At 39.1% G+C, this 21,975-nt stretch overlaps 1 protein-coding gene across 1 annotated transcript; it reads left to right on the top strand.

The window, feature by feature from the left end:
- The first annotated feature begins 1,387 nt into the window (after nt 1-1,387).
- Nucleotides 1,388-21,546, top strand: ncaldb (neurocalcin delta b). The gene is made up of 4 exons (XM_036145189.1): nt 1,388-1,603; nt 17,372-17,792; nt 20,526-20,631; nt 20,754-21,546. Exons 2-4 carry the CDS (start codon nt 17,415-17,417, stop codon nt 20,846-20,848), a joined length of 579 nt encoding a protein of 192 aa, XP_036001082.1. The 5' UTR covers nt 1,388-1,603; nt 17,372-17,414; the 3' UTR covers nt 20,849-21,546.
- Nucleotides 21,547-21,975: the final 429 nt, after the last annotated feature.

The following is a 21,975-nucleotide window of genomic DNA, read 5'->3' as shown; positions in this document are numbered from 1 at the left end:
TCTCAGTATACCTTCTAAGGCCATTAAGAAAATGCTCCTTGGAACAGCAAGAGAACAAGCTCAGCATGGCTTTGACTTCCACTAATCATCTTAGCCAAAGCATGCTGCCTCTCAATGTGCCTGCATAGGAGCACCTGTACAGGGCAACACCGACCGTATGGCGGTCATCGTCAATAAGCCCTCTCATCTTCATCATCATCATCAGTAGCAGCAGCAGCATCGTGCAATAAGGAATAACTAAGCTCATTTCACAGATGGTGCAGCAGAACATTAAGGCTGCAAGCAAGTTCACTTTTTTATGCAAATGATTCAAATGGTAACCTTAGACTGATTGAAACTAAAGTCATTCAGAATACATGCAAAACTAATGCATAAAAAATGTTTAATAATATTTGCATGACAGGGTGCAAGTCTAGTAAATTACCCTCTATATTCTAGTAGATTAGAGATGCTTTCTAAATTGACAAAATAGGTTAGTACCGCTTCATCATTGACCATCTAAATTTGCACATAAAATTCCCCAGTGAAAAATAGCAACAAGGAAAAAAATGGACTGCATAGAAAGATATTCGGTAGGCTTTAAAAGAAGGAGACTGTGCATGTATGGAATTTGCATGCCAACAAATTTGCTTATACATATTGCCTGGAAACCTAACGCTGCCTGCCATTACTGTCATGGACATGAAATCCGATCATACGAACTAGAGCTTTACAATACATCAAAACACAATCGTCATCGCATCATCAATTTGTGCCATAACACAGTCACACGGGACAATTGGGATGCATTATTTAATTTGATGTATTCAAGCCAATAATATATTTGGCCAGATGGATGGACTGTCACTGACCTTGCTTTGCCTTGTTTAACCTCATTTGATAGTGAACAAACTTAAATATTCTATTGTATCTTAGTTGAAAAGTATGCGTCTAAACATGAAATAGCTGTAACATATAGCTATTTACTTATATATATATATATATATATATATATATATATATATATATATATATATATATATATATATATATATATATATTATACTTTTTACACTGAAACGTTCACAGTCTTTTGGCTCTGAGAACGTCAAACTAGAGCCATCGTTTTGTCTTCCAAATTCAAATTTCAAGTTAAGAACTCAACATTTCTAGGAACCTAATTTCAAAGACTCTTAAAGATAAAATCAACAGTATCTACTGCACATCACGGCGATGACTGACGAGTTGCCATTTTTGACAGAGCAAACTTTCTGTGAGAGGTAACCCAAAACTCCTAAAAGCTAATCGCCATTCATGAGCCGTCTCCTGTTGCCAGGACAACGCCGCCTCTGATTGGTCGCCGGCGGCCCACGTGACGCCGCTGAGCGGAGCCGCAGGGGCTGAGCAGAGTCTGACTGAGCGGCGGTTGGGGGAAACAGTCAGCCTCGCTTTGGAGTTTGGACCGTCAACAGCCGGGTATTGCAGCTCCTGTGCGGCTTCAGCAACACCCCGCTGGTTTCTCCGACTCTACCACCGCTCCCTGACCCGAAGTAATGGACTATTAAAGAGACTTTAACACAACAACAAAAAACAAGAAGCCGTCACCGAAAACTGACAAAGCGAGGTAAGTTTTTTCTTGTTGTTGCTAATGTCCCCGTCCCTCCCTCTTAGTGAGTGTACCCTCTTCCTGATACTTTCATTCACTCACAGCTCAGCTGAAATTAGTTTACAGCTCGAACAAAAAGTGCTTTCTGCGTCTCTCCATGGCCGCAAATGCGTTTTTTTAAGAGCAGCACGTATCGCAAGTTTTGCTCCACAACTTTGCCCCGCAGCAGCATTATGTTATGTGTCGCTAGCCGCTCATCGGGCTTCATCTACATTTCCAATCGGATGAAACAAGCTGCTTTTTATTTATTTATTTTTATCCTCGATGAACCTCCAGAGAAATTCTCACGGCTTATCGGTTGTATTTGCCTTTAAAGCGTGAACACAGGAAGCGGAGACCGCACCGAGCCGACTTGAGTGTCTCCTTTCAGCAAATAGCTCCCATCAGTCAAGTCAGTGGAATAAAGAAGGAAGCTTTTCTTTCTTTCTTTTTTTTTTACTGCACTAGCTTCACCTTCGCAAGAGAGTGGAGATGTTTGCTTTGCTTCAAATGAATGTCTCTGGTAAATTGTGTGTGCATTCTGTCAACAGAGTTGCAGCAATCGCCTGTCTGTTGTCACTCTACAGGCTGTTGCGAGTTAAAACAGGCAATCAGTCACAAATTTGGTGCCACAGAAACATGGAAGAACTATTAAAAAAAATATATAAGAACATACATTTCTAGTATCATACTGTTTGCCCTCAATATTGCACTGCTCTGGCTCAAAACCTCTATTTTTGCTCCTTTTTGACCTTCTGCTCCTTGCACTTTTCCTTCCTCTGTGGGGGTCAAACCTGGGCGCTCAGGTCTGTTTTCTCTCTGCTGGCAAACTTTCATTGCAGCCATTGAATTGAAGAAAACACTGTCACATTAGTTTTTTTTTTTACCCAGCTGAAGAGGGAATTTTGAGCACGAGGAGCAGGATTTAAAACAGAAATGTTTGTGCAAGTAGGGATTAAATCTGAATTGGATATTAGTATAACATCCGAGGGTAAATGGCTGAATTTTCTCTGAAAGTAAATGCGCTATATAGTGCTTTTCTAGTCATACGCTTTCACCCGTTTGCGCTCACAAATGTGCCATTTATACATAAATACGCAGATTGGCAGCCAGCTTGAGGTTGAGTGCCTTGCACGTCAACATGTGACTGGAGAAAGCTGGAGCTGAACACACGACCTCCCAAATACAGTTGCCCAGATCCGAAAATGTTGGTCTTTCAAAAGAAACGTTCCTCCATATTCCTAATTGCTCAAACATTTGCAACAAATTAAAAATAAAAGTAAAACATTTGCTTTGATGTGTTTAGCAGAATTAGTACAACTTTACAAGTCATTTTACAGCAACGAGACTTCAAATGCTAACATTAACACCCTGACATTATTTTGAAAGCAAAGACTCTAAAACAGTTTATGTCCCTCAGTTTAAATCGAATCTTATGAAATGTAATCCAAAATCACAAGAATGTCCTGCTAATATTCCCATAAAACGTGAACGTGTTGCTTTTTTTTTTATTGGTTTGGTTCTCTCCACAGCTAATCTATCTCAATAAAAAATATATATTGTTTCACTATTAAAGCAGTAACACTGCAAATCAAAAGGTAAATCAGGTTGTATCTTTTTATTTTATTTTACAGATTCTAGTCAAATTCTGAAATTTGGAAATATTTTTCCCCTCACAAATGAATATCTGGCAAAATTGTGTGTGCTTTCTGTCACTCACTTTTTCTCCATTCAGTAGGGCTGCTGAGGTTAAAAGCAGGCAGTGATCTACTCAGAAACGACACTCGTGTTATCTAAATTCTTCCTTCTGGCAATGAAACATCTCTCGTAAGTTGTGTGTGCGTTCAGGCTATACACCATTAAAACGCTCATTTTTATTTTTAATGTAATGGAGTCTGAGTCGTTTGTCCAGTTGTAAATTGGTCCCATTCCGTTGTTTACTCAAATTATCCACGTTTGGTTTCTAAACCCTCTTTAGAGAAGATTTCCAACATTTGCAGGTGACTTGAGGCTCAGCTGCTTCTGCTGGGTATGTTCACCAAAGTGTAAATCAATAGACCTTTCGGCCTTGTACCACAAGTACTGGAGCAATTTATCTCCTTCAATCTGCATTGAGACTTGGAAAAACTAAATTAGCCAATTACCTCTCAAAAAATAAATATTGAATGTATTTCTTTATTTTGCTATTTCCATTCCAAGAATGAATGAACCCTCTTCAGATGGTATTTGAGCTTCCTTTAGTGGCAATTGGAGTCAAAAAACTCTAATACAGAGCTAATTAGCCCCAACAACCTATTGCTACATCAGAAACCTCTCGCTTGCTCTCGCTCGCTCTCATTGAGAAGTGCAGTGATGAAAAATTTAAGAATCTCTCGTGTGAATTGAAGTGGATGACACCGATCCAGGAACAGCTGCTTTAGGCTGCTAGCGCTGCTTTTACATAGGAAGTCAGAGCATGGAACCGGGAATGATACTGATTTATTTTCATTTTCATTATTTTCATATTCATTTAACTACGTTCCAGGTTGGCTGACTAATATCTTTATTCAGCTGGCCTACTGCTATTACCAATTCAAGCCAGTGTGTTGTGTATTTCAACGCACCATTTTGTACTTTAGCACACTGCACATGTCGACTAGTGGATGTTGGCACCGTTTCTGCAGAAGTGCATACAAATTACGTCTTTTTTTTCCGTTAGTTATTAATAAAGCTAGTGTGAAAGGCAGCCATATTGGATGCTGTGTTCAGGGTTGCTTGGAAATCTCTTGACTTTCTTACTTGGATTTTGGACCTCACTGGACCAATTTTCTCATGCTTTCTTTTCCAAATTGGAATCTTGTAGAGCTTCAAGAACAATTTCCTTATTTTTTTTATTCTTGGACATTAGTCATCAAACTGAACAGGTGAATGTCCTGTGCTGCCATAACCATATGTTATGGCATATATTCAGATGGTGCTTCATATAAGAAACAGTCTTAAACAGTCTTAAAGGGCAATGCCTGGTCTTGTGCAGACTACCGTTTTCTCCTGGTTGGTATTGGGCATTATAGACTAATGTATTTAGAAAGTAACGTGACTTAACCAATAGTTTCCTTCCAGTGAGGTGCCTGTAAAAGCGTGAAACTGGGCACTGCTGGACAGCTGGCTGAAAGAAGGCTGCTTCACGTTTTTTCTTCTGGTCAAAGAAAGCAAAAGTGAAAAACAAAAGGAGCACAAGCCATTGATCTTCTCTAATACTACAGCTGTCGTCTCTGATGAACAGTTAAATGCAGATTAGATGGTGTTTAAATGCATATATTTGGTTTTAAAACTTAAATACTTTGAAATTGTAGTCTGTTCATTCAAGATTACCATAGCAGGAAGCTTAGCTGGTTTGTCGTGTGGTTTCTGGTCAATTTCTAAACTGACACTAAAACTGACTCGCAAAAGATGGTGAGATGGTGCAGACACACACAGCTGTGTGACGTCTGAACTTTTTTAAAAAAATTTTTTTTACGTTTAATATTGAGTAATCCAGCAGCTCGAGTTGCCAATAAACCAAAACTGGAAGACGGACGGAGGTCCCGATGTTGCTGAAAGCTTCTCTCCAAACATTTCAGGATGCCCAGCTGCTACAGATGTCTGCCAAATTTGAACAGAATATTTATTTTGTGTTTTCCGTTTGCTTCGGGCCAGACTGACCGCCGTACAGCGGCCCGTTCGGCCCGGCGCTGACGCGGAGCGTTAAACAGAGGAAGAAAAAGAGGAACGCGTAGCTCCTGGATGTTTTAGCTGGAAGCTGCATGTTGTTCTTCTCATACTCGGCAGCAGATATCAGTGACCGAGAGGCGAGGGGGGGATGTTCAGCTGTCACGCTGACATTTCCAATCTCTGCTGCTGGCTTTTGTTTCTGTTCTGCTGAGAGACGCATTGAGATAGTCGGTGAAAAACCAGCGGCGCTCGCCTCGTATAATCAGGGGCAATTTTCTCTAAGTGTTTGTCCAGCGCTCGCTACGTTTCCCAGCTCTTCCCTCTCGCTGCCGTCAGCAGCATTTTTTTTTTGAATTTATGTTTTTTTTTTGTTGTCTTGTTCTCATCCGCTCCTCATAATGGCTTCAGTGTCATGATTGTGGTTTTCTGCAGCGCCTTGACGCAAAGAGCTCTCCGACTCACAATGGGAGCTGATGTGTGCTGAATTATGATGAAGTCTCTCTCCCTCGGGTTTGGCACACAAAGAGGAGATGTTGTTGTGTTTTTGTTTTTTTTTTTCTATGAAAAAACAAAACGATGTAATGATTAAACAATTGAAATATCAAAGTTGTTAGTTTTTGATTTAAAAATGCTTTTATTTGTCCAAAAAAAATGACTGTAGTTTAGGTTTTGTCACAGGTTTTTAACACTGACTGGTTAAAATTGAGAGATAAAGACCAGAGTAGGCAGATATTACCATTACTTTATTATAGTTTGCAGTATCGACAAAAATGTAGCATTTTTGCTTTGGAACAGAAATTAGCTTGATAGTGCTATATGTAAACATCAAACTCTAAAATATAAATGTATAGCTTTCATTAATTTATTGGCTAACTGGATGCAATTTGAAGTTTTATCTTTTTTTTTTTTCCTCGTCCAATTTGAGTCTGGGGGGGGAAGAAGAGATGCATCGATTGGGCTTCTTCCCGCCGGATACCAATTTCAGGTTTCTCTTTTCGATTTTGGCCAGTTTATATATTTAGTTACTTTCTGTTGCCTAAAACAAATGAAATAAAAGAGCTTGAAGGTTCTCAATATCGCTTTGGAGGAGAGATCAGATCCTTACCAGGGATGTTGGGTCAATTTTTGATCTCTTTCATCTTTATTCCACAATTATTTAATACGATAAACAAAGTCCCAAACATCAATTTGTACCTAAAAGTAAATTGAGGACAATGATGCATATGCATCAAAGCAAACTTTGATCATGCAGTGAAAACATCCCAGAAGCAATGGAAGCCATGCTGCTTTTTAAAGCCCTCGTGTGTAAGAAAAACCTCGCCATTAAGCGTGTAATAACTTCTACGGAAGCCATGGAGTGTCATAAATGTGACAATGTAAACATGTCCTCCCTGTATTAGCTGCTGCTAATAATAGCTACAGTCATCGTGTGAAAGGGTTTTTGGCACTGTTACCAAGTCTGCTTGTTTTTTTTTCTAGTGCGCTTGTAAATTCTGAGAGTTTTTTTTTTTTTGTTTCAATCTCCATCTGGTAATAATAGCTGATATAGACTCTCGTTTTCTCCAGGTAATTACTTATTTTTCTTTCCTTGGTTACTTTCTCTTCTCTCTATCTGGGAAAAGAGTATGGATGGTCCTCCATTTAAACAGAAAACAGCAAATAGAACGATCTACGGTCGTCTTTGCTTGTTTTATCCTCCTCCTCTACCAATGGCACGTCTTCATGTAGGAGACAGATGGGGAAAATGCCCATAGCTGACAAGTTTGTCCCCTTTCAGCTACTGTAATCAGAAATAGCAACGCAACACGGCGCCTCTCAGTGGTTGCATGATGCCTATTTATTTATAAAGTACTAATTCTAATTTATGAGAGCGCCGTCATTTTAATGTAAGGTTATTCGTCTTTGCCACAATATGTATTTATAAAAGCAATACTTGATTTGTGCCAATTAAAAGCCAAACTGGATGCACACTGTCTATTTAAACTAAGATTTTATGAAAAGAAGCTTGGATAAACTAACCTTTATCAAACGCATTGGAGTAATAACCTTTGCCTGATTTTTTTAAAACTTAAAGTATTTTGCTGTTCGTTGATGTGGAGTCTTTAGCTTTGACACATTTAACGAAGAATCAGACAAATAGAAAAAAAAAATCTGATTTTTTTTTTTTTTTTTTATGGCGTTTAACCTGCCAGTCACAGATTAGAGGCGATGCGGGTAAAATCGAATCATTGCAACCACTGGCCGACCGTCTGGTGCATCCCTGCATGCAAAAAAGAGTGAAAGTGGAAGAAATGCAAGTTTGCAGAGTCCAGCTTGAAAAAAAAAACTCCCTTCACACATCCCCTGCCTTTAGCTGCTGTAACTTTTTTTTTTAAATGTTCTTTTTATTGTAACCTCCTAAACAGAAACCCATTTCCCGCCGCTCTGTTGGACGGATTGGACCCCACGGCGGTCCCGCCCAGAACTCGCACCGAATAACCCGGCAGATTGAGTTGCACTCAGACATTCAGGGGAGCCGCTGGAGCTTCGCCACGGCGAGCACGGCCGCTCGTAACGTGAGCGCTCCCTGCTCCCAAAGCTATGCCGGGCAGCAGCTGCTTTTAATGGGCCCTAGCCAGAACTTGTTTTTCACCTGGGACAGATGCCTTTTTTTTTTTTTAAAGCCTTCGGGTTCGGAGCCAAATCAGCAAGCGTTGCCAAGCGTGAGCACGTCACTTATGTGTATCAAGTCAGTCAGTCAGTCGGAATTACACCTGCGCCGACATCCTCGGTTCGTTGCATGCACCCAGAGATGAAACCATATTGAGATCAAAATGTGCGGCTTTAGGGTAAAAGTGGTTCCTGTGCAGTAGTTCCTGTCTCTCCTGCCGTTGTGCTGATGCTAAAAGAAAACGACGAAGCTTGTGATTTCAGGTCTAATCTCCATCACCTGCATCAGTGTTAACAGGGAGTGACTAGCATAGGATTTTAATGCATCGCTAAACTGAACGGTGCAACATATAAATCCAGTTAAAAATTACAGAGTGCTAAAATAAGAGCTTCTTGTCTGGCATTTCTTCAGCTCAGTAATCGACACGCTGTTGGTTTATGTTGCAGGTGTTTGTTATTCTGCATTTAGTGAACAGAAGAGAAGTAAAAAAAACCATCAACATCTGACCTGCTGATTATAGATCAGACCCGATTAGTGGAAAAGTGGCCCTTCCCGATCTTCTGCCAGTCGATCGGCGCTCCTCTGACAGCGACACAAAACAAATTTCGTCGCCCGCCTGCGGCGATTGTGCGCCGTCAGACGGAGACAAAGGTTGATCGCTGATAAAATCAGCAAGCTTGAATGAGTGTGGTTGTTCGGTTTCCCAGCCGATTAACGTGTTTGTTAACCTGACGCGAGTGAAAACACAAGTTGTAGTATTTATATTTGACCTGGCCCGGTTGGTTGTTTCTGGTTTGGTAATTTGACCACCGCAGAGATTATTTTTATTTCTTTTTGTTTGTTTGCTTTTCTTTTAAAGTTAAAATGCGGTGGTGCTGAGATCTGCAGCCGGTTGAGATCTGCGTCGAGCCGGTCTTTTTCTGTCCTTTTGGCTCTCAGGTCGGCTTCCTTCACCTCCCTCTGTTCTTGGATTATCTGTTGGAGTCTTGCGTCGAGGCTTACCTGCAGGATATAAATGGAGACCTGCGTCCGTTACATAAGTGGGCGACAAGATGTTCTGAGACCAAAGCCATGTGGAGGGCCTCAAACAACAAAAACAGGCTAGCTTAAGGCCACTAAGAAGACCCCCAGCTACTCATCATTCTCCAGTTAAATCTTTAGTTTGCAGCAGATATAAAACGGAAAATCATCTATCTTTGTTGGAACATCAACGCAAAGCGAATCATTCTTTATAAATGTAACGTTTTGGAACGGCAGCTCATAGTTATAGTCTCCAGATTGTCAGCAAAATGTATTTTATTTATGATGATGCAATAATTGGCAGATCCAGTACTGAGAAAAGTGTTAAAAAAAACCTGTTTGTTAAATGCAATAGAAGTGAAAAGATCCAATATTCTGGTCTGTAAATGCATCAAAGAGCAACTTCTTTGATGCACTTTGTTTTGGAGTTTAAACAGAGTAAAATAAAAGTTTAAGATGCGTGTTATACATAAATTATCATAAACCTGTAACCCCATCATTTTTATTTGATTCAAATAAACTCGGAATTTATTATTTTTATATCTTTACTTGTTATATTGAATAAAGGTTTCCTTATATGTTTATGTGTTTATAGTCCTTTGGAAAGAAAATTCAAATCGGTCCAATATGGGATCGGCAGATCAGACCTGAAAGTAAACCGGAATTCAGTGATTCCTGATCAGAGCGTCTAAAAACCCCAAGCATTAAATCCTAGATTTATTTAAATAACATGACAAGTGGATCTGTAATGGTGTTAAAACCTCTATAGACTATGAATTGATTTAGGAAAAGCTGATTAATTTTGACATAACTTCTGGGGCTGCATAATTATATTAGTGTCTAATAACCAATAAATCAAATCCAAATTTGCAACATCATTTTGTACAGGACTGCAATCGCACAGGGTGCCTTGGGTGCAATATTATCTTTTAGAGTTCATAGATTCTGCATCTGGCCTGTTGGACAGATAACAGGTTTGTTTGCAGGTTAATTTGTTCGCAAATCCACCCTAAGCTTTATGAAATATTAAAACGCAACAAAAGGGAAACGGTGGTCGTAGAGCTGTGGTATGTCTCTAAGGTAGAGATTAAACATCAGATACCTGTCAATCAGATGTTTGATGCAACGGATTTCCATATTGATATGTTGCTGCTTCAGTTTACTTTCTGAGGCCCGTACGGTAAGTCATGTCTTGGGCTTATGTTATTAAACTATGCTTGGTGTTCACGCTGGTGTTGCTGGACACTGAAAGCGATAGCCTGGTCCGCTCAGATTCACTCGCCCCTGCTTTAGCTCACGTCAGCAGCTCTATCTCAGGCCCGTTCTCAGCTCAGAAGGTTAAACTAGCTTTCACTCACTTGTCCTGACCTTCTGAGATGCTCAGCGGGAGGACCTGCCTCCGCCACGTGAACTTAGCACTTGCTCAAAGCCCCGCTTATGTAAGCCTGCCGGCACCAGTCTGCCAGGAGCAGCAGGTAAGAGCCTTAGCGGTTAAATGCGAGCAATGATCTCACGGGGCGGCCAGAAATAGAGAAGATCTTAGGGTGACCGGCTGATGGGATGTTCGGTGGACGTCTGAGTTCTCTCCCCCCATTATTTTTCATCTTTCTTTTAAAAGAAACAAAGCCGATCAGCCCTTTTGGAACGCTGGTATTTTTAACGCGAGTGTTTGCTGCAAAAAAAACGTGCCCTTATTTTAAATTCCTATCACGGTAAATGGTTTTGTATTTTAATTTTCAATAAATCATTGCAACGGATGGAAGAAAGTCAGTCAGTTCAATCAAAAAAAAAAAAAAAACCTTAACTCACTGATTTCTTTGAATTGTTTACCATGTATTTCCTTATTTGTTTCTGTTTCTTAAAACTTTGATCAAGATTAGAGAAGTGAAGATTTTCACCCAGTGAAGATTGGAGTAAAAAAATTATTGCTCCTTTTATTAATTTGTATTTTTGTCGGAAATGTAAATTACTTGCATTTATTCTTTAAAACAGTGGAGTAAATCGGACATCGTTAGATGGGACTCTGTTGAGGTTGACAGCAAACGGCAGATGGAAGGATGACCGACCTGTTAAAAACTGAAAGATCCTATCTTTTGCCAATCAGTGAAGGCACCATAATTGCATCCAGGTTGCGATGACACCACTTTTAATTATGGAAACTGATAGTAAATGAAGAAGACAGCTAGTGTTTTATATCCGTGAGGTGTTCCCTCTTTAGACCAGAGTTATATGAAGGCCACTTGGAATAATTTAGATGTTTGTTTTTTGACATTTATAATCATATAATCTGCAATGAGTAAGTGCCTCATCTCATTATTTTAGACAGCTTTAACTTTACGTGTGAGGCAGTTTTGACTGTGAAAAAAAACGTTAAAAATGAAATGTAAAAAAAAAACACATACTGGACCTTTTCTGTACTAACAAGAAGGTAATAAAAATAGTTAAAAATGAAATCAGGAGAAACACTGAGAAGGGAAACATATTCAAGTGTGGTTCGCTCAGGCTGTGAGAAAGCGAGAGAGAGCAAGACTTATTGCAGAAAACAGAAGCGCTGAACAAACATGCTCCATTTTATCTTTTTTATTTTTCAGTCACTGTCTTTTAACAGGCTGAATTTAGGTAAGATGAAAGCCTTTTGGAAATCACAGAATCAAGGCAACTGTCTGTTTTCTGAGGGGAATCCATACAAAGATCACACTTTTAGCAATGCTAGCCATGCTAATTACTGCTATAAGATGCTAAAGACTGTTTGAAATGAAGACCCCATCATCCATTTTTTCCTTGCTTAAAAATGTTAGTAAAAATAATCAATATTCTCACTCAAAACTGACTTCTAATGGCAAGAATACTGGAAACAATATTAATTTTGAATGCTGTTCCCATAATCGTCTTACACTGCTGTTCTGCGGGTCAAAGCTGGTACCAGCCAATCAAGGCTTCAATCGTTGCAACTCCGATGGAGAATAAAAATATATATATTTAAAGTCGGATAGTTTTAATTTTTTCTTTCAATAAATGTTTGTCTCTATTTATGTTAGGGTGAAGAAATTGTTGCTCTGCACCAAAATCGAGATCCTTTTCTTAAAACATCTGTCAAATGTTGTTGTTTCAGACTAAAAGCTCTGTTGACCAATTTTCTTCATTTAATTGTCTGTTTTGGAGAGATGCTGACTAGAAGGATGGAAAACATTATTAGTTTTGTCTCTCTTATATAATTGATTGCAGTTAATGACGCTTCCCAAATGGGATTCCAATCTAACGCTGAAAGCATTTCTTTGTTTGGCCAAAAAAGTGTGCTGTTTTTCTTTAGTAAGTAATTAAAATGAGAGCGTTTCACACGTGTTGTCTAGTTGCTGATTTTTTTTTTTTAGTAAAACAATCTTTACCATTTAAACATGTCCCGCTGATTAATTCTCTAGCTCCTGCTGTTGTTTTCATGCAGCTCTCAGGGTAAAACTAATTAACCTTCATCAGTCTTGTTTGTAATAATGGCAGGCAAAACATTTTAGTCGTCTTGTCAGCAGCCTGCCTGGATGGATGCTGCATATTTCCGACCAAAGCTAAAAGCAAAAACAACTGAACAAGCCATCAAGCTTTCCGGGAAAGCGTTATTAATTTCTAATGTGAGTCGAAAGCATTCTTTAAAGTAATTTATTTATTTTTTTATCTGACTACGATAAGAGTGACTGCGTGGCTTGTTGTTTCTCCTCTGCCTCAAAGACCATTATTACGTAGCACAATTTATCAAGCAATTAAAATGCAAATTTTAAGGAGAATAGGTGGTTTGGGCTTCTCCATCAGACGGAGAGTAACTTGTAATCAAAAGGGAAAATAATTTAGCATGGAGGGGGAATAAGAAACACCTATAAAATCCATAAAAACATAAAAGGTTGGTCTTGAAAAATGCTGTTTGCTTTCACTTTTTAGGCCTTAAGTTTGTTGTAATTATATGCTGGAAATATATTAAGTCAGCCTCTGATAAGGATGAATATAAGTTAAGTCAGTGCTTATAATTGAAAACTGCAGAGAACAAGGAACAGCAAATATTTTTTTGTATTATTCATACTAATCTGTCTTCTTATAGGTTGAAACAGTGATTATATTGATTCAACATTCCATCATTTTTATCTTAGCCTCTCTGTGTTTAATTTTGAGCTTTTGGTACATTATTTTGAAAAATAAAATGAAGCTACTGCAATAACGATTGCTATTTTTACTGAGGTGCTAAAAATAATTAGTTTTTTTCTTTTTGTTTCTTCTTAGAAATTAAGCGAGACATTTAACAGCTGATAAGATAAAATTAAACAGCAAAAGTTCTTCTATTTCCCACCTCTGATAGTTAGTGATAGTCAGAAATATAACAGCTTAATTAGTTAGCTGGATGAGATGTGATTAAAGCAGCTCTGCCTTTGTAGGCTTGCCAGGTTTCCCAAATTTACAAGTGCTGTAAAAAAAAACCGCACCAAGGTTTCTAGCAATAGAAAAGCTATAATGAGTTGATGAAAGAGAAGGTATTCTCCAAGCAGAAAAAAAGATTTAGCTTTTTTTTTTTTGTGATTAAGGAATTGTCTCCTCCTTAGTTACGTATCTCCTGAACAGCTTAAAGCCTGGATGTCTGTCTGCTAGAGAACACATAGAGAGGATCTGTAGATCTTCACCTTGGGGGTGGAGGGAAATATTTGTAAAAAAAAGGGGCTCAAAGAAAGCAGGTCTTATGAGAAAATGATTGGACCCAAGATGGAGCCTTGAGGTACCCCACAATAAACCTGTGGCATTATTCAGATTTGTTTTTGTTCTGCATCCTATTCATCTCAGCTTCACAAGAGCTCTGTATTTGCTTAGTACAACGCCATCACAAATGGAAGATCAATGACATTTTCATATTTGGAAAAAAAAATTTTTTTAGCTGATACCTGAATTACATGACTGTGTAGTTATGTAACATATTGATTATAGTATTATATCAACATTCAACAGCATTTTAATAAATTAATAGGAGTTAATGGTGGCTGTAAGGACAGAGGAAAAGGCATTTTTTAATAGATATTTGGTTATATGAATCAGTTTTTAGCAGTTCATGTGAGAAACAATTCAGAATTGGAAAAATTATTTTTCTAAGTGAGAGTAAAAACTTTTTTGTGAAATTTTGAAAGCTGATAAGAATTTTGCCGTTTCCACTACTTCCTTTGTCCTCATTAGGCTTGTGTAAAGTACTTTGAATGGTCCCAGTTTGAATAAGAATAGTCTAAAAATACAGTTTGATTATTTGATACAAGAGCAGGGATGGGCCAGTTTGAGATTCTTATATATATTAGAATAACCCTGAGCAAAATGAAAACTGCTTACAGCAAAAATGTTTTGTTTTGTTGGAAAAAAAATGAATAGCTGTTTCTAATCATGTGACTAGAGTAATCACATATTGCTATATTATTAATTAACACCATTAATTCATAGTTCTTGTGACTTTCACACCCAGAGGTATAAGAGCATAAGTGAACGTTTGTCTGTTTTTAAATCACACATTTTCAGATATTTTGAAGGCAAACTTTGAGTCTCAAAGAAATAAGTTTAAATTAAAACTGTTGCACAGAGGTGCACAGGCCTTAACGCTAATACTGAAATAAACACCAGCTAAGCTTCTAGTTTAAAGGTAAACACGTTTATTGTGGGCAGTATCCTCTAATAGGTACTTTTGGTTTAATATATGATGCACACTTGTTGAACCAGTTCACATCGTAACCCTTGCAGGGTTTTTTTTTTTTTTTTTTTTTACCCGCCAATTGGCTGACTGCAGCCAGCAACAAGTGGGGGAGGGGAAGGGCATCTCTGGTCAGCTTGGCAGGCTTTCATGTAACCAGCTGGTGTAATAATTGACCAGTTTTTTATTTCGAGCAATATTTGGAGTTTTTTTTTTTAAAAGCTTTTGACTTTCTGCAGGTAAACTTTGCTGCAGCTTTACTCAGACCTGATTACTTCTGTCTTTTCTAACTGGTTTGTCTCCATGTATTAAACATTTAGGTCCGGGTGGCAGCGGGCAGCTCTGTGCAGGCGGCCGTCACGCTGCTGCAGCTCATCGTTAACTCGTCCGGTTAATTAAAGGATTAAAGCGGGCTGTTTTTATGGAGCGTTCGGATGACTAAGAAGTGTTACAACGTGGTGAAATTCATTTAAAAACACTGTAATGTTTTAACCCTTTCAGGGGGAGTTGTTCGGCTTCAGCTTAGCATTGTAGCTCTGAACGTCAGCGTGTATGAAGGCTGGAAGTTAACAAGGCGGCACTTCTTGTCAATCAGTGTAAAGCAAGCCTTATTTAGACATTAGACATCGTTTGTTGATTAGGATGGAGCTTTTATCTCTTAAATTTATGTATCTGAGCCTTATAGGTATGGCACTTGTGATTTTAATAAAGTTTTGTCCCGTTTTGACGCTATGCTTTTAATAAAATTACCTTTTTCACATCTATGACCTGTGCAAGAAAACAAAAACCTTATCTAGAATCTGATGCAGTGTGCGTAATGTTGTTTTGATCCCACATGGCTGGATTTAGCTGCCGTAGTCCGTGAGCTTCGCTCTTGTCTTTAGCGAAGTGGAGCGTGTCAACCGCATTGCCTGAAGGGTTCCCCAGTTGTCTTTTTATCTAAATACAATTGTTTTTTTATTTTCTTTTTCCCTGCAGAATGTCTTTGTTTTTTTGTTTTTTTTGGAAAACTGTCAACAACAACCCTTCACGAGTAACGCAACTCGAAGCAGTTTACAGTACGAACGGCGATGAGGCTGCGAATGTGTGTGTCGTCGATGCGTCTCACAGTTCCTGCAGGAAACGTCTGCTGCATCTGCAGAGACGCATGCACAGGCGCATTATTGTGCGAGTGGTTATCAACAGGTGTGGTTGGTTCACATGCGGTGCCCCCCCACCCCTGCGCACTTTTCATGGTCTCTGTTTTGCCTTCGTCGTGCATGTTGTGCACTGCTGTGGAGAAATTTCATTACAGCTTGAAATAAAATAGAAACTTCCAAGCGCAATATTTCCTTTTTGTGGAAAACGTTGTAGTCGCACTGTAAAAAAGCCAAATTGTGCTATATATATATATATATATATATATATATATATATATATATATATATATATATATATATATATATATATATATATATATATATATATATATATATATATATATATATATATGGGTATTAAGAATTGATCAAGATTTTTGTTCTTTTATAAATCTCAGTAAATGTTCCAATTGGATCTAATATATTTCTCCTTGCTCAGTTCCACCTATAAATGACTCTACAGGAAGACATTATAAATGCTCCTTTCATTTAGGGTTTAATCAGCTTGGCATAAAATGCTGCGTAAAGACAAAAGGACATTTTTTACAGTCTGAAGTCAAAATGTGGATTTATAAGCTGGATCTGGTGAGCCTGTTTTACCCTTCGATCATCAAGTACGAGACTAAACTCCTGTGGAAGACTCTCATCCTGCTATTAATGTAGCTAAAGTGGCGAGAATCGGACGCTTAAAAATGGTTTTTAAGGATCTTTTTCTTACCTGGGAGCTTTTTACACCTTTGTACTTCCTCTGATGGTCCTTTTGAACATCTATCTGATGCTGACAATTCAATTAAATTTTATTTATATAGCGCCAATTCATGAAACATGTCATCTCGAGGCACTTTACAAAGTCAAATTCAATCATATTATACAGATTGGTCAAAAATGTCTTATATAACAAGCAGCATTCACTCCTGGAGAAGCGTAGAGCAACAGCTTACTTTTATATTTTATGTGTTTCTTGTGTTTTTATGTGTGAAGTGTGAATGTTTATTATTACTGCTGCACAAAAATTGCCCATATTGGGACAAATAAAAGTTACTACAACTACTACTACTACTACTACTACTACAGGGAGAGTCATCTGCATTGTCCATGGCTTTCCCTCATACTGAGCAAGCATGAAGCGACAGTGGAAAGAAAAACTCCTCTTTAACAGGAAGGAAAACCCCCAGCAGAATGACAATGGCAAACCTTTGAGTCTCCTTCCCTCAGTAACAACTTCCTCTCAAAAGACCGTTGATCAGTTGATATTAAGACTCAGATCGGAGGAAAAAAAAAAAAAAAAAAAGAATATATATATATATATATATATATATATATATATATATATATATATATATATATATATATATATATATATATATATATATATAGATATAGATATAGATATATATAGATATAGATATAGATATAGATATATATAGATATAGATATATAGATATAGATATATGATTTCTAGGTTTCTGCCTCTGTTTTGCTCTCATGCTTATTTTCACAGGATTTATTTATTTTTTGTTAACGTGTTCTCGTGTTCTCTGGCTCAACAGACCGACCGTCCTCACCTCCAGCACCGCCGCCAGAGACGCCGCCATGGGCAAGCAGAACAGCAAACTCCGCCCCGACGTCATGCAGGACCTGATGGAGAACACCGACTTCACGGAGCACGAGATCACGGAGTGGTACAAGGGCTTCCTGCGGGACTGCCCCAGCGGCGCCCTCACCATGGAGGAGTTCAAGAAGATCTACGCCAACTTCTTCCCGTACGGCGACGCCTCCAAGTTCGCCGAGCACGTCTTCCGCACGTTCGACGCCAACGCCGACGGCACCATCGACTTCAGGGAGTTCATCATCGCCCTCAGCGTGACGTCCCGCGGCCGGCTGGACCAGAAGCTGAAGTGGGCGTTCAGCATGTACGACCTGGACGGCAACGGCTACATCAGCAAGGCCGAGATGCTGGAGATCGTAACGGTACGAGGGCCGCCTTCCAGGCCGTCTGCCTTTCTCTTTAAAAGCAGAGAAGTCGATGTAGGGAGCCGCGCTTAGAGGAATATAAAGTTTTCTTCGTTTGAACATTTTCAACGAAGACATCACAGTTTTATCCCCCATTTATTACTGTAAATTCCTTTTAATTAAGTGTCCCACTAGGTTTTCAACTAGGGCTGAACGATTTTGGAAAATAATCTAATTGCGATTTTTATTTCTTAATATTGGGATTTAATGCGATTTTTTTTTTCCAGTTTAATTTATCATGTATTTTAAAATATATACAAACAACAAATCAATTTGTTTCCTCGCCATGTGGATTAGTTGCTAAAAGAACCACAGCATCTAAACTCAGAGCAGTAATGATTGCGTTCTGCCTACAAAATATTTCAACCAAAATTGCAATTTTGACTTTTCTCCGCATTAACCACAAGCAACAAAAATGGCGTCTAAATAAAGATGTTTGTAAACAAGGACTATTTAAAACAACAACATTTAATGTTTCTATTAATCAGAATATTATTCAAGAGAACAGCTTTTAATTTAATTAGACATCAGTCCTTGTTGAACATAAAGTCCAACCAACAAGCAAGTCTATGTATTAAACTGATTGACCTGTACTTAATGCTATGTATGATTATACAAAATCTAAAACAAGTAATAAAATTAGATTATCTCACTGCTGCACCTGTCTTCCCTTCCATGTGGAGGCAAACCCACTTTAAACATTTTACCGACACCTAATGGACGCGTCTGATTCCCTAATTGTTACATAGCCAAAAATTGCTGACCTCTGCGATTTGGAAATTGCGTTTTTTTTAAAAAATCACGATTATATTGAAAATGCGATTAATTGTTCAGCCCTATTTTCAACCCTACTCCTACATCGTATCCTCACCCCCAGACCTCAGGGCTGTGCAGTTTGACAGCAAGTAGCAGGAGAAACCTTCCTCTGGATAATTTTAGAAACCAACCCGTTCCTCTCCGGTTCTCGTCTCTCCGAATTGGACCCGAGGGACGGCTAAACCGCGTCTTATTGGCCGAGCGTTTCCTCGTGCGTCACGCAGGCTCGGACCAGCGGGCAATCCTCTACACATGCTCTTACATCGCGTCTCACGGTGCTAAATCCGGCAGGTTGAGCCATCATCCTCTTGTCCAAGTTAGGTTTCTGTATTTTTAGCCGATGTTGGAATTCACAAACATGTTTATTTGTAGGGAAGTTGTAAAAACAAAACAAAAAAAACAACAACTACTCCTGAACATTATCTTTGTCGAATCATATCTTGGATTAATTTGAATAGAGTCAAACGAAACTGAGAAGGTCCCTGTTTTTCAGAGTAAAGCTAGTTTATTTTTTATTTTTATCGTTTTTATTTCTGATGCGTGCCACGCAGAAATCATCACACCTCTTGATCTTTTACGTCCGGTCACGTTGCAATCCCAAAAACCCACAACCCCAGTCTGATTTATTTAGGTTTCATGTGGTGGATCAATAAAAAAAAAGGATACTTTTATAAACTGAAGGTAACCGATGCGTGGTCCTCGTGTTTCTCTCCCTACGTTTGTATGCAGCCCCTCGGCGTCTACACTCTGCAGACCCCGTATTTCCTCAGGCGTTACAGCTCTGGGTTTGACTCTCGCTGCTTTGCACGTCAACAACCTGGAAGTTTTACCAGTTCTTTGTTTGAAGAACTGGTGTGTTGAGTTTTGTTCTCCTGCAGCAAAAGCCGTGTCTCAATTAGCAGGACCTTCGAAGGACGCATTTTAAGGCCGGTGACGTCACAACGACGCGCGGAGGCTGTCCCATTTAGCAAAAATTCTTAAAATGCAGCCTTCAAATGCGTCCTCCTTTTCCCCGAATTCTGAGGATGCACCGCTACCATCCTTAGTGGCCTCGCCTGCCATAAGATTTCCCAAGGTGCTTTGCGCGGTTTTTTTAGTGTTAGTGAAAGTAGCGATTTAAGTCGGTTATTTACAGGGTTTGTACACATTTAACTATTCAATTCAAATTACTAAAGTTACAAACATAAGCTTATATCAAATCTTACAAATAAATATAACATTTTATATTTAAACATATTCGTCAATCTGCTGACATGCGTTTGTTTAATAACTGGTATATTATGATCATTAGCAGGTAAATGTTACCTCTCCACTGCGCTCTCCCAGCCTGAGAAAAATTTGTCGCCGGTTTTACTGCCGCCGAAGCCGTCTAAACAGACTCTCCTCCTCCAATAACAAGTAAATAATAAAAAAAAATAATTATGTGTCCCTACACATAATCGTATGTGTAGGGACAGGGGACACGCCTAAAAGCTGCAGGACAGCGGCGCTGGAGGATTTGAGCTCGAGACCGCTGCTCTAACGGGTTTTCTTTAAGGATAAACAGATAGTTGTCCTTTATAAACAGATTCTCCCCACCTGAGCTGTGGATCTGTGCATCTCCTCCAAAGTCACTATGGCTTCTTCTCTGATGAACGTTCAGCTTGGGCTTCCTTCAATGCTCTGGTGTATCGCTTTGATTTTTATTTCGTTTTTTATTTCTTTTTTTTCTTTTTTTTTGTATTACAGCTGAACCTGCTGCTTTCCATTTTGTCCTTTTGTCGGCACGATAAAACGTAAAGAGCTTCGTGTGTTCAGTGACTCGGCAGTTTTCCCTGTGCTTCTTTTATGTGGTTGGTGATAAAACACTTTTTTGTTTTCTTTTTTTTTTTCCAGGCCATTTACAAGATGGTCTCGTCTGTGATGAAGATGCCCGAGGATGAATCCACGCCTGAGAAACGCACAGATAAAATCTTCAGGCAGATGGACACAAATCGAGATGGTAAGACCCCCCCCCCCCTTGCTTAGACGTCTTTAGTTACACACAAACCAAGCAGCAGGAAGCCACTTTTAAAGAAACCCTTTTTTTTCACTGATTTAATGAAACTTTTTTGTCTCTTTCAGGTAAACTGTCCCTGGAGGAGTTTGTGGAGGGAGCAAAGAACGACCCCTCCATTGTGCGACTGTTGCAGTGTGACCCCAGCAGTGCTGGGCAGTAAGGAAGCCGGACCGGCACTTTAGCACATTTTCACAACCTCTCCCATTTGACCCACCAGAGACTCTCTTAAAAACGTAACACCTTGACCTGTAGAGGAACAGGAACGCACACAGACACATGCTGTACCGAAGCCTAATGCAATCATCCACCCCCCCCCCACCCCCCCACCCCTCGATGCACACGCCGTTCACGGGCTTCTGTCCGGTCAAAGGCACAGACACAACTTGAAGGACTGAAATCCCATCAAAGACTTGCTGAAAGGAGAGAAGCTCTCCCCGCGCAGTGGGCCGGGGTAACGCAGCCACGCCGAAGCAAATCCAAGTTTTAATCTTTAATTTTTATTTTAAAAAAGCAGGATTCCCTACTTAAAAGAGAATAATGCTCGTTTTATCCGTGTGACTGACGCGGGGGCCGAGTGACGACGCTTGAACCCCGAAGCGTGTCCGTCTGGGGACTACAGAGCGGTTATTTAGACAAGACAATCTGGGGATTGTTGTGTAAATGTTAAAAAAATGTTTTATATGTACTGTATTATTGTTGAACGAATGTTACGAAAGAACCAAAACTGACTCAGAAATGAAGTTGAATCGTCTCGACCACGGATTGTACCCATGTGGTCTTTGGAAAGTGACTCTCTACATGCGCTTCAAACATGCATGGACTGAGCTGTGATTGTAGACCTGCAACCTGCAAAAAGAAGAAAAGAGATGAATATATATATATATATATATATATATATATATATATATATATATATATATATATATCTGACATAAAATTTCAGCGTTTCTTTTCGTGCATAAAATACTGGAATGTGAACGTCGGATATTTTTATTTCACTTGACAAAAAAAAAAACGTACGAAGCGCATACAGTGTGTTGACTCATATTTATGCTAGACGTGTTTTAAGCAAAAGGAGAGGACCACGTTGTTGTTGTTTTTTTTTTTTTTTTTTATGCATTTGGCTCTGTTACAATCACTTTCAAGCAACTTCTTATCCCCGTCAGCAGATTTCGCTTCCAAGCCGTTCTCCCTAATTTATTTCATTAAGGAGAGTCCGCTGTTTTTTTTTTTTTCTGTGCAAGTAAAAAAAAAAAAAAAAACAAATGCTCTGTTTGGGTGACAATG

Source organism: Fundulus heteroclitus, chromosome 13 (assembly GCF_011125445.2).
Source record: "Fundulus heteroclitus isolate FHET01 chromosome 13, MU-UCD_Fhet_4.1, whole genome shotgun sequence".
NCBI classification, from domain to species: Eukaryota; Metazoa; Chordata; class Actinopteri; order Cyprinodontiformes; family Fundulidae; genus Fundulus; species Fundulus heteroclitus.
This window is presented reverse-complemented; position numbering and strand designations above follow the sequence as displayed.

Bases quoted from the DNA above. Each gene is read 5' to 3' on its own strand.
- ncaldb (XM_036145189.1), top strand. From the start codon at position 17,415: ATGGGCAAGCAGAACAGCAAACTCCGCCCCGACGTCATGCAGGACCTG. The intron at 17,793-20,525 runs GTACGAGGGCCG...TTTTTTTTCCAG, and splicing joins AGATGCTGGAGATCGTAACG to GCCATTTACAAGATGGTCTC. The intron at 20,632-20,753 runs GTAAGACCCCCC...TGTCTCTTTCAG, and splicing joins GATGGACACAAATCGAGATG to GTAAACTGTCCCTGGAGGAG.